General features: G+C 35.0%; 1 protein-coding gene across 1 annotated transcript in view; it reads right to left on the bottom strand.

Moving 5' to 3' along the window:
* The window catches only part of SNTG1 (syntrophin gamma 1), a gene marked incomplete at its 5' end in the record, with an annotated part of 382,785 nt that overhangs the window by 207,714 nt on the left and 156,393 nt on the right, over positions 1-18,678 (bottom strand). Inside the window, one exon of the mRNA XM_033202518.1 lies at positions 18,633-18,671. Within this exon, the coding sequence (XP_033058409.1) occupies positions 18,633-18,671 (39 nt within the window). The remainder of the gene's footprint in view (positions 1-18,632; positions 18,672-18,678) is intronic.

The raw sequence follows: 18,678 nt of genomic DNA, 5'->3' as shown, positions 1-18,678 counted from the left end.
ACAAACTGTCTCTCAGACCACAGTGCAATCAAACTAGAACTCAGGACTAAGAAACTCAATCAAAACCACTTAACTACATGGAAACTGAACAATCTGTTCCTGAATGATTACTGGGTACATAACGAAATGAAGGCAGAAATAAAGATGTTCTTTGAAACCAATGAGAACAAAGATACAACATACCAGAATCTCTGGGACACATTTAAAGCAGTGTGTAGAGGGAAATTTATAGCACTAAATGCCCACAAGAGAAAGCAGGAAAGATCTAAAATGGACACTCTAACATCACAATTAAAAGAACTAGAGATGCAAGAGCAAACACATTCAAAAGCTAGCAGTAGGCAAGAAATAACTAAGATCAGAGCAGAACTGAAGGAGATAGAGACACAAAAAGCCCTCCAAAAAATCAATGAATTCAGGAGTTGGTTTTTTGAAAAGATCAACAAAATTGACAGACCACTAGCAAGACTAATAAAGAAGAAAAGGGAGAAGAATCAAATCGACACAATAAAAAATGATAAAGGGGATATCACCACCGACCCCATAGAAATACAAACTACCATCAGAGAATACTATAAACACCTCTATGCAAATAAACTAGAAAACCTAGAAGAAATGGATACGTACACTCTCCCAAGACTAAACCAGGAAGAAGCTGAATCCCTGAATAGACCAATAGCAGGCTCTGAAATTGAGGCAATAATTAATAGCCTACCCACCAAAAAAAGTCCAGGACCAGATGCATTCACAGCTGAATTCTACCATAGGTACAAGGAGGAGCTGGTACCATTCCTTCTGAAACTATTCCAATCAATAGAAAAAGAGGGAATCCTCCCTAACTCATTTTATGAGGCCGACATCATCCTGATACCAAAGCCTGGCAGAGACACAACAAAAAAAGAGAATTTTAGACCAATATCCCTGATGAACATTGATGCAAAAATCCTCAATAAAATACTGGCAAACTGGATTCAGTAGTACATCAAAAAGCTTATCCACCATGATCAAGTGGGCTTCATCCCTGGGATGCAAGGCTGGTTCAACATTCACAAATCAATAAACGTAATCCAGCATATAAACAGAACCAAAGACAAGAACCACATGATTATCTCAATAGATGCAGAAAAGGCTTTTGACAAAATTCAACAGCTCTTCATGCTAAAAACGCTCAATAAATTCGGTATTGATGGAACGTACCTCAAAATAATAAGAGCTATTTATGACAAACCCACAGCTAATATCATACTGAAATGGCAAAAACTGGAAAAATTCCCTTTGAAATCTGGCACAAGACAGGGATGCCCTCTCTCACCACTCCTATTCAACATAGTGTTGGAAGTTCTGGCTAGGGCAATCAGGCAAGAGAAAGAAATCAAGGATATCCAGTTAGGAGAAGAAGAAGTCAAATTGTCCCTGTTTGCAGATGACATGATTGTATATTAAGAAAACCCCATTGTCTCAGCCCAAAATCTCCTTAAGCTGAGAAGCAACTTCAGCAAAGTCTCAGGATACAAAATTAATGTGCAAAAATCACAAGCATTCTTATACACCAGTAACAGAAAAACAGAGAGCCAAATCATGAATGAACTTCCATTCACAATTGCTTCAAAGAAAAGAAAATACCTAGGAATCCAACTTACAAGGGATGCAAAGGACCTCTTCAAGGAGAACTACAAACAACTGCTCAGTGAAATCAAAGAGGACACAAACAAATGGAAGAACATACCATGCTCATGGATAGGAAGAATCAATATTGTGAAAATGGCCATACTGCCCAAGGTTATTTATAGATTCAATGCCATCCCCATTACGCTACCAATGAGTTTCTTCACAGAATTGGAAAAAACTGCTTTAAAGTTCATATGGAACCAAAAAAGAGCCCACATTGCCAAGACAATCCTAAGTCAAAAGAACAAAGCTGGAGGCATCACGTGACCTGACTTTAAACTATACTACAAGGCTACAGTAACCAAAACAGCATGGTACTGGTACCAAAACAGAGATATAGACCCATGGAACAAAACAGAGTCCTCAGAAATATTACCACACATCTACAGCCATCTGATCTTTGACAAACCTGAGAGAAACAAGAAATGGGGAAAGGATTCCCTATTTAATAAATGGTGCTGGGAAAATTGGCTAGCCATAACTAGAAAGCTGAAACTGGATCCTTTCCTTACTCCTTATATGAAAATCAATTCAAGATGGATTAGAGACTTAAATGTTAGACCTAGTACCATAAAAACCCTAGAAGAAAACCTAGGTAGTACCATTCAGGACATAGGCATGGGCAAGGACTTCATGTCTAAAACACCAAAAGCAACGGCAGCAAAAGCCAAAACTGACAAATGGGATCTAATTACTAAAGAGCTTCTGCACAGCAAAAGAAACTACCATCAGAGTGAACAAGCAACCTACAGAATGGGAGAAAATTTTTTGCAATCTACTCATCTGACAAAGGGCTGATATCCACAACCTACAAAGAACTCATACAAATTTACAAGAAAAAAACAAACAACCCCATCAAAAAGTGGGGAAAGTATATGAACAGACATTTCTCAAAAGAAGACATTCATACAGCCAGCAGACACATGAAAAAAATGCTCATCATCACTGGCCATCAGAGAAATGCAAATCAAAAGCACAATGAGATACAATCTCACACCAGTTAGAATGGCAATCATTAAAAAGTCAGGAAACAACAGGTGCTGGAGAGGATGTGGAGAAATAGGAACACTTTTACACTGTTGGTGGGAATGTAAACTAGTTCAGCCATTATGGAAAAGAGTATGGCAATTCCTCAAGGATCTAGAACTAGATGTACCATATGACCCAGCCATCCCACTACTGGGTATATGCCCAAAGGATTATAAATCATGCTGCTATAAAGACACATGCACATGTATGTTTATTGTGGCACTATTCACAATAGCAAAGGCTTGGAATCAACCCAAATGTCCATCTGTGACAGACGGATTAAGAAAATGTGGCACATATACACCATGGAATACTATGCAGCCTTAAAAAAGGATGAGTTTGCATCCTTTGTAGGGACATGGATGCAGCTGGAAACCATCATTCTTAGCAAACTATCACAAGAACAGAAAACCAAACACCACATGTTCTCACTCATAGGTGGAAATTGAATAATGAGATCACTTGGACTCGGGAAGGGGAACATCACACACCGGGGCCTATCATGGGGAGGGGGGAGGGGGGAGGGATTGCATTGGGAGTTATACCTGATATAAATAATGAATTGATGGGTGCTGACGAGTTGATGAGTGCAGCACACCAACATGGCACAAGTATACATATGTAACAAACCTGCACGTTATGCACATGTACCCTAGAACTTAAAGTATAATAAAAAAAAATAAAAATAAAAATAAAGATTCTATGCAATTTCAAAAATACACAATTACTCTTGAATAAGTCTGTAAGTTGTTTATGTATTTCTAACTTTCTGTTTAGAAAGAGCGAGATTACAGAGTAGACAAAATTACTTTGAATAAGAACAAGGACACAAGAGCAACAAAGAAAAGAAAACTACAGGGTAATGGCTATGATGAATACAAACACAAAAACTCTCAACAAAATACTAGCAAAGGAAATTCAAATACACATTATAAAGATCATTCACCATGATCAAGTGGGATTCACCCAAGGGTTGCAAATATGGCTCAACATATACCCATCAACAAACATAATAGATCACATAAATAGAATCAAGGACAAAAATATGATAGATGTTTTTACGTATTTTTTATTTTTGTGTTGTTTTATTTTATTTTTTTCAGTGAGGACAGAGCAAGATGGCTGAATAACAACCTCCATGGATAATCTCCTCTTCCCAACAGGAGCACCACATTTTAACCAACAGCCACACACAAAATAGCACCATTGTAAGAGCAAAAAATCAGGTGAACAATAACAGTACCTGGCTTTAACTTCATATTGTTGAGAAGGAACTGAAGAGGATATCAAAGAAAATTTTGAATCACTGAGATCACCTCTCCCCCATCCCCTAGCAGTGACTTCATGGTGTGAATAGAGAATCTGTGCACTTAGGGGAAGAAGAGCACAGCGACTGGCAGGCTTGGCGTTGAACTGTTTTGCTGCACTGTTGCAATAAAGAGCAAAGATTGGTGCTCATCTGGTGCCTTCCCATGGAGGGAGCATTCAGAGCAGTCAGAAAGGAATCACCCATCCCAGACATCAGAACTCACCACTGGAGTCTAAAATGCTCCAGCATCCTAAGTAAACTTGAAGGCAGTCTAAGCCACAAGGGCTGACATTCCTAGGCAATTCCTAGTGCTGTGCTGGGCTTAGAGCCAGTGGACTAGGGAAACAGCTGACCTAGGGAGATACCAGCCAAGGCAGCTAAGAGAAAGGCTTGCACCACTCCTCCCCTAATCCCAGGCAGTGCAGCTCACAGAAATGAAAGTGACTCTCATTCTGCTTCAAGACAGGAGCAGGAAGAGTAAAGAGGACTTTGTCTCAAATCTTGTATATCAGCTCAGCCACAATAGGACAGGGCACAGGGCAGAGTTGTGAGGCCACATTCCAGGTTCTACCTCCTAGACAACATTTCTAGATACACCTTGGGCCAGAAGGAAACCCACTGCCTTGAAGGGAGAGACCCAGTCTGGGGACAATTCATCACCTGCTGACTGAAGAATCTTTGGGCCCTGATATCCTGCAGTGATACCTTGCTTGTATGCCATGGCCTTTGGTGACACCCTAAGACATGCTGGCTTCAGGTGAGACCTAATACATTTCCAGCTGTTGTGACTAGCGTGAAAGACTCCTTTTGCTTGAGAAAAGCAGAGGAAAAATGAAGGGGACTTTGTCTTGCACCTTAGGAACCAGCTCAGCCACAATGGGGTAGAGAACCAAGCAGGCTATTGTGATGGCTAAATCCAGGCCTAGGCTCTTGGACATTTCTGGACCTGTCCTGCAGTAGAAGGGAACCCACTGCCCTGAAGAATGGCTCCCAGGCCTCGTAGCATTCACCACAAGCTCACTGAAGAGCCCTTGGACTTTAAGTGAATATTGGTGGTAGCCTGGCAGAAATTCCCTGCCTGTAAAAAGGGGAGAAAGAAGAGGGGAGGACATTGTCTTATAGTTTGAGGGCCATCTTAGCCATGGCAGAATAGAACACTAGGTAGATTTCTAAGATTTTATTTTATTTTTTTCTTTTTTGAAAGAGGGTCTTCCTGTCACCCAGGCTGAAGTGCAGTGGTGTGATCTTGGCTCACTGCAACTTCCACCTCCTGGGATCAAGCAATCTTCCCATCTCAGACCCCTGTAGCTGGGACTACAGGCATGTGCCACCATGCCCAGCTAATTTTTGTATTTTTAAGTACAGATGAGTTCATCATGTGTCCAGGATGGTCTCAAACTCCTGAGCTAAAGTGACCTGCCTGCCTCAGCCTCCCAAAGTGCTGGGATTACAGGCATGAGCCTCTGCACCAAGTAGATTTCTAAGGTTTTTGACCCTAGTCCCTGGACCCTAGAAAACATATCTGAACCCTTCTGGGGCATGGAGGTACTCACCGTCCTGAAGTACAGGACACTACCCTGTCTGGCTTCCCTACTTGCTGACTGTAGAGCCCTAGGGCTTTGAGTGAACCTAGGTAGTAGCTAGGTAGTGATCACAGCTGACCTTGAGCTAGACTCAGTGCTCTGCTGGCTTCAGGTTTGACCCAGTGCAGTCCTAATGGTGGTAGCCACAGAGGTCTTGCATCACCCATCCTCTAGCTCTAAGCTGATCAGCACAGAGAAGGAGTCTTGGTTTGGGGAAAAAGTAAGAGAAGAAAACAAAAATATCTACCTGCAAACCAGACAATTCTTCTGATCTTATCCAAGGCCACCAAGTCAGCACACCTATGAGTCTACAAGAATCAGTGTTATTGGTCTTGGGGCCAAAGTCCCATTGAATAGCTGGAAAGCTTCCCCAAGAAAGAAGGGTACAAGCAAGCCTAGACTGTGAGGACTATAATAAATATCCAAATCTTCAATGCCTAGATGCTGACAAACCTCCATAAGCATCAAGACTATCCAGGAAAACATAACTTCTCCAAAAGAAATAAATAAGACACAAAGGACCGGTCCTGGAGAAATACAGATGTATGACCTTTCACAAGGAAAATTCAAAGTAGCTGGTTTGAAGAAACTCAAAGAGATTTAAGACAACACAGAGAAGGAATTCAGAATTCTATCAAATAAATTTCATAAAGTGATTGAAATAGTTTAAAAGAATCAAGCAGAAATTGTAGAGCTGAAAAACGCAACTGACATACTGAAGAATGTGTAGGAGTTTCTTAATAGGGGAACTGTGGAGCAAAAAAGAGAATTAGTGACCTTGATGACAGGTTATTTGAAAATCACAGAAGAGACAACAGAGAAACAAATAACAAATAATGAAACACACTCACAAGATGTAGAAAATAGCTTTGAAAAGGCAAATCTAAAAGTTATTGGTCTAAAAGAGAAGGTAGAGAAACAGATAGGAGTGGAAAGTTTATTCAAAGAAATAATAATAGAGAATTTTCAAAGCGAAAAGAGAGACAACATTCAAGTACAAGAACGTTATAAAGCACCAAATGGACTTCACCTAAAGAAGACAACCTCAAGACATTTAACAATCAAACTTCCAAAGACCAGAGAAAATGAGAGAACTCTAAAACCAGCAAGAGAAAAGAAAAAAAAATAACACACAATGGAGCTCCAATACATCTGGCAGCTGACTTTTCAGAGTAAACCTGACAGGCCAGTAGAGGCTAGTATGGCATATTTAAAGTGATGAAGGAAAATAATTTTTACTTTAGAATAGTATACCCAGTGAAAATATGCATTAAGCATGAGGAAGAAATAAAGACATTCCCAAACAAAAGCTGAGGGATTTCATCAACACCAGACCTGTCCTACAGGAAATGCTATAGGAAGTTTTTCAGTGTGAAAGAAAATGATGTTAATGAACAAGAAAAAATCACCTGAAAGTACAAAACTCACTAGTAATAGTAAGCACACAGAAAAACACAATTATAACACTGTAATTGTGGTGTGTAAACTATCCATCTTAAGTAGAAAGACTAAATGATGAACCAATCAAAAATAAAAACTACAACAACTTTTCATGACAAACAGTACTATAAGACATAAAGAGAAACAACAAGTTAAAAAGTTGGAAGAAGAAGTTAAAGTGTAGAGTTTATATTAGTTTTTGTTTATGCAACCAGTTTTAAGTTCTCATTAATTTAAAATTATAGGTTATAGGATACTCTATCAATCCTCATGGCAACCTCAAATCGAAAACCATACAATGGATACACAAATAACATAAAAGAGAATTTAAATCATACCTCCAGATAAAATCACTTTAACTAAAAGGAAGACTAGATGAAAGGAAATAAGAATGAGAAGACCACAAAACAACAAGAAAACAAATAGCAAAATAGCAGGAGTAAGTCCTTACTAATGAATAATAATATTGAATGTAAATACACTAACGTCTCTAATCAAAAGACATAGAGTGGCAGAATAGATTAAAAAAGGAAGACTCAATTATCTGTTGTTTAATGTAAATACATTTCACCTCTAAAGATACACAAAGACTGAAAATAAAGGAATAATAAAAGATATTCCATGCTAATTGAAACAAAAAAGATAAAAGAAGTAGCTATACTTATACCAGACAAAATATATTTCAAGACAAAAACTACAAGAGGAAACAAAGAAAGTTACTATATAATGATAAAAGGGTAAATTCATCAAGAGGATATAGTAATTACATATGCACCCAGTGCCAAAGCAACCAGATATAGAAAGTAAATATTATTAAAGCAAAAGAGAGAGACAGGCCTCAATACAAGAATAGCTAGACAACTCAACACCCAATTTTCAGCATTGGACAAATCTTCCAGAAAGAAAATCAACAAAGAAAATCGTGTTTAATCTTGCACCTTAGAACAAATGAACCTAATAAATATTTACAGAATATTTAATCCAACAGCTTCAGAATAAACATTCTTCTCCTTAGCATATAGATTATTCTCAAGGAGATATGTCAGCTAACAAAACATGTCTGAAAATACTGAAAAACTCACAATCATCTCAAGCATTTTCCCTGACGGCAATGGAATAAAACTACAAACAAATAACAAGAGGAATTTTAGAAGCTATACAAACACATGGACATTAACCATATGCTCCTTAATGTCCAGTTGGTCAATGAAGCAATTAAGAGGGACATTGAAAAATTTCTTGAAACAAATGGTCATACAAACACAACATAACAAAACCTATGGGATACAGCAAAAGCAGAGCTAAGAGGAAAATCTATAGCTATAAGTGCCTATATAAAAAACAAAACCAAACAAACAAAAACCTTCAAATAAATAGCTTAATAGCCTAACATGTCTGTTTTGTTTTGTTTTGTTTTGTTTTTGTTTTTTTTTGAGATGGAGTCTTGCTCACTTTGTCACCAGACTGGAGTGCAGTGATGCCATCTCAGCTCATTGAAACCTCCACTTCCTGAGTTCAAGCGATTCTCTCGAGTAGCTGGGACTACAGGTGCATGCCACCATGCCCAGCTAATTTTTTTTGAATTTTTAATAGAGACATGGTTTCACCATGTTGGCCAGGATGGTCTCAGTCTCTTGACCTCATAATCTGCCCACCTCAGCCTCCCAAAGTCCTGAGATTACAGGGGTGAGCCACCGCGCCCAGCTAGCCTAACATGTCTTAAAGAACTAGATAAGCAACAGCAAACCAAACCCAATATTAATAGAAGAAAAAAAGTGTAAAGATCAGAGCAGAAATAAATTATGTATAAATAACCAAATAAAACAGTACAAAAGATAACAAAGTAAAAAGTTTTTTTAAAAAAGATAAATAATATTGATAAACCTTTACTAAAACTAACAAAAAAAGAAAGAAGAACCAAATAAATAAAATTAGAGATAAATTTCTAATTACAACTGATACTGCATAAATTCAGTAGAAATTTATATATTTGCCATTATGAGAAAATATATGGCAATAAACTGGAAAATCCAGAGGAAATAGGTAAATTCCTAGACACATACAACTTACCAAGATTGAATCATGAAGAAATCCAATATCAAAACAGACCAATCACAAGGAAGGAAATTGGAGCTCTAATAAGTCTCCCAGTAAAGAAAAGCTTGGGACCCAATGGCTTCACTGCTGAATTCTATCAAACATTTAAAGAACTAATACCAATCCTAATTAAACTCCTCCAAAAAATGGAGAAGCTAATATTTCCAAACTTATTCTATGCAGACAGTTTTCCCTGATACCAAAGGCAGACAAAGGCACATCCAAAAAAGAAAACTAAAGGCCAATATTTCTGATGAAATCTGATGCAAAAATCCTCAACAAAATACTATCAACCCAAATTCAACACACTAAAAAGATCATTCATCATGACCAAGTGGAATTTAGCACAGAGATTCAACAATGGTTCAGCATACACAAATCAGTCAATGTGATACATCATGTCAACAGAATGAGGAACAACAACCATATGATCATTTCAATTGATGCTGTAAAAGCATTTGATAACATTCAAAATCCTTCCATGATTAAGAAAAAACTGGTAATACAAGGAACATATCTCAACATGATAAAATCCGTATATTACAGACCCAAGGTAGTATTATAATGAATAGGGAAAAACTGAAAGCCTTTCTTGAAAGCATCTTTGTCTGGATCATAACAAAGAAGTCCACTTTCCCAACTGTTACTCAACATAGTACTGGAAGTTCTAGCTAGAGCAATCAGACAAGAGAAAGAAATAAAGAGCATCGAAGTGGGAAAAGAAGTAGTCAAATTATCCTTGTTTGCAGATGTTATGATCTCATATTTGGAAAAATCTAAAGACACCAACAAACTATTAGAACTGATAAATAAATTCATTAAAGTTTTAGGATTCAAAATCAACATACAAAAATCAGTGCCATTTCTAAATGCCAAGAGTGAATAATTTGAAAATGAAATCAAAACTGTAATCCCATTTGTAATAGCAATAAATAACAAAGAAAGGAAATATCACTACAATGAAAACGATAAAACATTGGTGAAAGAAATTAAAAAGAATGCATCGAAAAGAAAGACATTTTGTATTCATGGATTTGAAGAATCAATATTGTTAAAATATCCATAGTACCCAAAGCAATCTACCGACTCAATGCAATTCCTAACAAAATGTCAATGACATTCTTCAGATAAATAGAAAAACAATCCTAAAATTTTTTTGCAACAACAAAATATCCAGACTAAACAAAGCTATTCTGAGCAAAAAGAAGAAAACTTGAGGATTCACATTACTTCATTTCTAATTATACTATAGAGATATAGTAAGCAAAATGGCATGGTACTGTTAAAGACAGACACACAGATCAGAGGAAAGGAATAGAGAACCCAGAAATAAATTCATACACCTACAGTGAATTCATTTCCAACAAGTGTGCCAAGAATATACAATGGGGGAAATGACAGTCTCTTCAATCAATGGTGCTGGGAAAACTGGATGGGGGATAAACATCCCATTTTCCATGATGTGATTACGCATTGCATGCCTCTGTCAAAGTATCTCTTGCACCTAATAAATAAACACACCTACCATAGATGTAGAAAACCTTAAAGACTCCAAAAAGTTGTTATAACTAATGAATGGCTAGTAAATTTGCAGAATACACAATCAACATAGAATTAGTAGTATTTCCATACACCAACAGCAAACTATCATAAAAAAATTAGGGAGCAATTTCATTTACAATGGCCACAGAGAAATATTTAGGAATAAACTTAACCAAACAAATAGAAGATCTCTATAATAAAATCTGTAAAGCATTGATGAAAGAAATTGGAGGAAATCCAAACAAATGGAAAGGTATTCTGTGTTCATGGATCGGGATAATTAATATTGCTAAAATGTCAATATTAACCAAAGCCATCTACATATTTAATGAAATCCTTATCAAAAAGACAATGCCATTTTCACAGATTTTTTAAAGCAATGTTTAAATTCAAATGGAAATGTAAAAGACTGCCAATAGACAAAGCAATTTTGAGCAAAAAAGAATAAAGTTAAGGCATCACACAACATGACTTTAAAATATACTACAAAGATATAGTAAACAAAATGTATGGTTCTGGCATAAAAACAGATACATAAACCAATGGAACAGAATAGAAAACCCTAAGAATAAATCCATACACTTAAAGCCAACAAAAGTGTCAAGAACACGTATTAGGGAAAGAATAGTTTTTTCAGTAATGATGTTGGGAAAACTGCATATCTACACTCAGAAAAATGAAACTAGACCCCTATCTCTCACCACACACAAAAATCAAATCAAAATGTCTTAAAGACTTAAATTTAAGTAAGACCTGAACTTTAAGTAAGACCTGAAACTATGGAAGCACTTGAAGAAAGCATAGGGAAATTGCTTCATAACACTGGGCTGGGCAAGGATTTTTAAAAATAAGACTTCAAAGCAAAGGCAACAATAGCAAAAATAGACAAATGGGATTGTATGAAACTAACAACAACAACAAAACAAGCAAACAAACAAACAAAACCTTCTGCTCATCAAAGGAAATAACCAACAAAGAGACAACTCACAGAGTGGGAAAAAATATTTGCGAATTTCCTGTCTGACAAGATATTAATAACCGTAATATATAAGAAGCTCAAAAGCTCAATAGCAAGAAACCATGTAATTGGATTTAAAAATGGGCAAAAGATCTGAAAAGACATTTCTCAAAAGAATACATACAAATGGCCAAGGTTTACATTTAAAAATGCTCAAAATCACTAATCATTAGTGGAATACAAATCAAAACCAAAATGAGGTATCACCCCACACCAGTTCAAATGACTATTATCAAAAAACAAGAAAAAAAAATAAAAATAACAAATGCTGGCAAGGATGTGGAGAAAGGGCAACTCTTGTGTACTGTTGTTGGGAATGTAAATTGGTACACCCATTATGGAAAACAGTACTGAGTATGCACTCGAAGACGTGAAATCAGTATGTTAAAGAGATAGCTGCACTCCCAGTAAGCAGCACTATTCACAATAGCTGAGATATGGTATCAACTTAAATGTTCATATACAGATGAATGAATAAAGAACATGAGACATATTTATATATGAATGAATAAAGAACATGAGGCATTATATATATATATATATATATATATATATATATATATATATATTCTCTGCAGCTGTACAACAGAATGAAATCTTGTCATTCACAGCAACATGAATGAACTTGGAGGACATTATGTTAAGTAAAATGACCCATGTATAGAAAGACAAACATCACATGATCTCACTCATCGGTGTTATCTAAAAAATGTTGATCTCATACAGGTAGAGAGTACAATAGTGGTTACCAGAGGCTAGGGAGGGGAAGAGTGAGGGGAGATTGGGAAAGGTTCACCTGTGGGTACAAAGTTATAGATACACAATAAGTTCTGATGTTGTATTACACAGTAGGGTAACTATAGCAAATAACTACGTAGTGTAAACCTCAACATAGCTAGAGGAGATTTTGAATGTTGCCACCAAAATAAATGATAAATGTTTAAAGTGATGGATTTGGCAATTACCCTGATTCCCTCATTATACAATGTATATATGATTCGAAATATTACACTGTCCCCCAAACATGTGTACAATTATTACATTTCAATTATATAAAAACATTAATAAAAATATTAGAAGTTTTATCAACAACAACAAATAACACAAAGCTAGGGGACTCACACTACTGATGTTAGACATTGTAGTACTACAGTATTCAAGAAGTTTTGTATTTGTGTCATGAGATACAAATAGATGAAGGCAACAGCATTTAGAGTGCAGAAATAGGCCCACATGTATGTGATCAATTTGTTTTTTGATAGAGGAATAATAATTCAGTGAAGAAAGAATAATATTTTCAACAAATATGCTGGAACTATTGTATCTCCCTTTAAAAATGCCTTTGATCTCTACCTCACTTTTGAAACAAGTGTTAAATAAAAATAAATCATAGATTTAAAATAAAAAGCATACTGTAAAAAACCTAGGATAAAAAATACGTGAAAATTTATTTCCTGTGTTACGAATTTTCAAAAGCATGATTCATTAAAATACAATGAATTAGACTTCATCAAATTTAAAAACTTCTATCCTTGGGCAACATTTGAAGAGACAATTCACAAAATAATATATACAGATGTCAAATAAGAATGTGGAAAGTTGCTCAGCATCATTATTCTTTGGAGAAATGCAAATTAAAATTTAACAGGTCATGACACATCTATTAGAATGTCCAAAAATTAAAGGCCTGACCATAAGGGATATCTACGAGATTATCTTTACTCTGCTGGTGTCAATGTGAGATGTAAAACCCTTTGGAAAACAGTTTTGCAGTTTCTTAAAATGTTCAAAATATACAACCGTAATATCCAGTTATTACACTACTAGGATTTTACTCAAATATAGTAAAAGTATATGTCAAGACAAATACTTTTCATAAATATTTATATCAGCTTTATTTGTAATACACTAAAACTTAAAATCAAGCAAATGTGCATTAATGTGATAATACACAATATACAAACGGTGGTAGAGCCACTGATGAAGTACTACTCAGCATTAAAAAGAATGATGGATTTTTGCACGCTGTTAAATGAGCAATGTTAAAAATAATTATGCTGTATGAAAGAAACCACACAAATTCAGACATACGGTATGATTCCATTTATATAACAATCTGGAAAATGCGAAACAAGACAATTTTGCCATATTTGTTCCCCACACCCTCAGGATTTTGAAAATCTATATATTTAGAAAAGAAAGCCAATGAGAATTAAGACAATTCTTTCAATAATGAAGCCCATGTATACATGTGTATAAATTCAACACACACACACATAATACAACTTTCTATTATTTGAATAACCCTTTCCCAAGTCTTCTAAAGTGTATATTTTATTTTAACTGTAATACATAATTGTTTACATAATTAGGTGTGGGCTCTTTTAGTTTAACTGTAAAATAACATTTACACCTCTTTTTCATGTGAAATATCTGTCATGTTGGTTATCAAATGATTTATGAGCTAGCTGATTTTCCAACAGTTAATTTATAAAGACACATTACATTTTTTGAGGTGGATTCTCCTTTAGATCATAAAATGCCAGCATATTTTATCACCAAGTGTTATGAAATGGACCAGAACAACAATAGGCTCATTATCCCCAGATTGTGTGACTCCATAATGTGTTTTTAACATTTATAAATTGAATATATAAAGAACTAGGATAATTTCTTTCTCAAATTGAAAAAAATAAATTTTGACATCCCCCAAAAATAAAGACCAATTGTCAGTTTCATTAATAGTATATTTTGTCTAAATACACACAAATACACATCTTCAATAACGCTAAAATTGAATGAATTAAATATACAACTTGTTAGATTATAAATTTCAGGTTATACATCATTATTCTGTAAGCCACCATATTGCCAGAGAAAAGGGAGGGGTTGGAACTAGGTCCAGTTACAATGCCACAAAGCTTGCTGTTCTTACCAAGACTCAGTTGTTTTCCTTGAATAAATGCTCCCTGGGTTCAGTGAGCCTTTGTGAATTTCCATATTTGTTAAAAGTTGATTCTATTTTTGCCATTCTTCTGTTGCTTTTATAGAGAAGAAAATCTTTTATAGAGAAGCAAAACTGACAAAATTTATCCTACTCCTCTTTCTTTTCTGATGCCACTCCAGAAACGGATTTTTAAAGTGTCCTGAAATTCCCTAATTCTCCCCAGCACTACTAGAGACTTTAGTCACTTTCTATTCCAGCTGCCAGGATTCTATGTATGGTATGTACACATCTATAATAATGTGTCCAAATTATTATGGTTAGTCAAATGTAAATATTTCTGTAAGAATAGCTGCCACAGCTAACATGTTGTTTTAAATAAGTATAACTTTATTAATTTAAACTAATGTAAACAATTTGATTATATTATTTTGTATACTGCCTAATATAAAGCTCATTATATTAATATTTTAATGATGAATTAATACTTTATAATGTTACTCCCAGGTAAACAATTATAGAAGAAAGTTAATGAAAAATGCTATTTTTGTGGAAGGAATGAGATTTATTTCAGGATGAAGAAACTTCAGTTAAAAATGAGTAAAAATGACACATGTAATAAATTATGACCTAATGGTCTAGGTACATACAGTAGTGTGATGTAGGCCTGGTTCTCTAGGCCTGTATGCCTTTACCTCTAATATATTGAGAGAATTATCACAACATCACTTGACATCCATTCAGTTATCCCTATTTTGTTCATCAGCAAGACCACTGTCCCACCTTTCATCTTTTCAACAGAAAGTTATCAGGGCAAGTTGAATTTCAGTGTGTTCACTGTAAAAATGAACCAATTCAGGATGGCTGTTGTGGCTCATGCCTGTAATCCCAGCACTTTGGGAGGCCAAGGTAGGCAGATCACTTAAGGTGAAGAGTTTGAGACCATCCTGGCCAACAAAGTAAACTTGTTTCTACTAAAAATACAAAAATTAGCCAGGCGTGGTGGTACATGCCTCCAATCCCAGTTGCTCAAGAGTCTGAGGCAGGAGAATCGCTTGAACTAGGGAGGCGGAGGTTGCAGTGAGCCAAGATTGCTCCACTGCACTCCAGCCTAGGTGACAGTCTCAAAGAAAAAAAAAAAAAAAAGAACCAAATCCAAATCAGTTTTCTTAATAAAACAAAAACACATGAATGTGTCTCAGATTCATAGAAAAAAATGGAAAACTTACTCCTCATGAAAAGTGAAGTAGGAGATACACTACTGTGATTTCAAGTGGAGGCAATAACTAAGATTATTTAGTTGGTTAATTTTAAATATAGGTTTTTTTTGTTGTTGTTTTTGTTTTCAGTTTTGAACTCCTGTTTGGTTCTTTTAACAACTACAAATTTTAGCACTATGTCCTGTTCTTGTCTTACAATTTTGATTTCTTTATTTAAAAAAATCATGATTAAAAATATTTTGGATAGTTCTTTAGTCTCTATGCATTTTTTTATAATGGTTCATTTCCTCATATGGTTTTATAATTTTGGGCCCAACCATCTTCTTCAGACAGAGAATTTTTCTTGAAAGCATCATGCATTCTGGAGTATGGCAGAGTTCATGTGGAACTAATCTTAGCACTTGTCTCAGTTGGACTGCAGTGGCTCTGTCCCTGTGTTTTGCTTTCGTTTTAATTTATCTGGTTAGGGTAGTGGTACCATCTGGGTAGCACAAATTGAAAATCAGATCTCAGGGAGCAGAGAACTTCTGGTTCATTGTAGCTTGGATGACTTTTAATTTGTTTTGATACCTAGAATACCAGGAATACGAGGGAGTTATTTAATACATATATCATCAGAAATTGGATTATATGTGCTTTTAAATTTCAATTTCCTTAAACTGGCTCAGATTTTACTAAATAGGAAATGTATTCTAGTCATTTAATGCATTGTTGTCATACTGTGAGGTGAGTTTTCCTAATTATGTAATAATATAAATATTTAACTATAAATTAATCCTATTTCTTAAAATGCTTCATGTATACAATGGAAAGTAGTAATGAAAAAAAAAACTATTAACTATTATTTTCAGGTTTCTTAAATGCCGGGAAGAATTTGTTACGATTTTCAAAACTGTGAGCTGCCAAAATAATTGAAATAAAATTTGAAATAGTTTTGAATTACATAATTTCAGATTTGAAATAATTATATAATGAAAAATATTAGCATGCTAGCAAATAAAAATGATGAATAATAATGAACATCTATGTTTACATATGAGTATGTGTCAGAACATTATAGTGTTAGAATATTGAGGTTTTTTATTACCTGTTCTATGTGTGATTTATTCAAATTCTCATTTATTTTACTTAATATTATTCTAAACCTGGATATAAGCAAAGGTGGCAAGAAGTGGTCCCAGTCAGCAGGCTGACTACGTGAGAAGTGTTAGCTGTAATTGTCATTATGATTACAGAATAGCTTTGGGGCTATCAGGGGAGTGACCACTGTAGTAATATACTACACCAATATTAATATCTCCCATGTTGAGGTTAGAAAAGGCATGAGAGGGTGATGACACAGGTCTAGAGTCATTCTTAAATTAAGAAAAAGAAAAAATTCACCATTTTTTTTATTTTGGAGACGAATTTACAAAACAGCAGATTTCCATTTTTATAGATCTGACTAGAAAACAACCTTGTCTATCGATGGACATTATAATCTTCTCCTATAGCTGATGCTTTCTTCTATCTGAGTGATTTCTTATTAATGCCATTTTCCCTCTACTGGAACCCTATAAAAACATTAAACTGTAGCTCTAACATGACACCTATCTTGAACCTGTCTGCAGTTCTCAAGATGACACCCATATCAGAATCACCTGGGAAAGCATGGGAGCCACAAAGGGAGCATCCCAGGTGTCATCACAGAGCAAGTAAGCAGAGTCTGCTGGTGACAGCTCTGCTTTCCACACTGTAAGTAAGGGACTTAGAAACAACTACAGGCTGCTGCAGCATGTGGCAAGACATGTACACCTCCCCAACCTCTGCATTTATCCAAAATATCAACTTGACTCAGGACTGAGGGACTTAAGGTAGGAGGGAGGGGACTTCTGGAGCTGAAAATAACTAGACCAGAGCATTGTAGACACAATGAACTCTCCAAAGTGGTTCTCTCCAGTGTTCTAGTTACACATGGCTTTGGAAGCTGATCTGGGCTAGCAGCATCATTAATGATACAATTTCTACAAAACATAAATTCTGTATTCCAAAGAATAAGTGTAAACATTTGGAAACTTTGATGATAATGATAGCATAGATTGAGAACTTTACATGTGCTACTATTTAATCCTCAAAATAAACTTACAGGATAGTCACCCTTATACAAATGTAACAGATAAGGGAACTGAGGTTTAGATAAGAAAAAGATCTTACATTTTATACATTGAAGAGCATTTAAACATTTTTATCATTAAAATTAATATGTAATTTATGTGTCATTTATAAATAGCTATCATAGATATTTAGATTTGATCAATGGTTTCAAATCAAAGTTGATATCAAGAGTGAGAAGTTTATAGAGCTGAATAATCAAAATTATTTTTGTTCTATGCATTGCCTTAGACTTATTTGAAATACTGTCAGCAAATTGTGAAAAATCCGTTTGAATTTTGAGATAAATTAAAAGTATGTCTTCCAAAAGTTAAGATATACTAAAACTATCATATGTAAATAAAACTGTAAGTTCTTCAACAATGTATTCAAATAAATATCATTATTTTGTATAAACAATAATTTTTGACTTAGATACACATTTTTAAAGTACTTTTTAATATAAGTAGAGGAATCTACATATTATATAATATGAAAGAGATAGCTGAAATGTATATTTCTCACTGAAGATAGTAAATGACAGTATCAATTATTTCTGTCTAGAAATCAGATAACATTATCTTCTATAATAGATCAAATTGAAGAAATATATTATGTAGCTTTCCAAGTATGCAGTATGCTTTGATCTTACCTGCTGGTTTACAGGAAAATTTCTGTTGATTTTTTTAATCTGCAAT

Source organism: Trachypithecus francoisi, unplaced genomic scaffold, assembly GCF_009764315.1.
Source record: "Trachypithecus francoisi isolate TF-2019V2 unplaced genomic scaffold, Tfra_2.0 Lachesis_group7, whole genome shotgun sequence".
In the NCBI taxonomy this organism is placed as follows: Eukaryota; Metazoa; Chordata; class Mammalia; order Primates; family Cercopithecidae; genus Trachypithecus; species Trachypithecus francoisi.
Note: the sequence above shows the minus strand (reverse complement) of the source record. Positions and strands in the feature narration are given on the sequence as shown.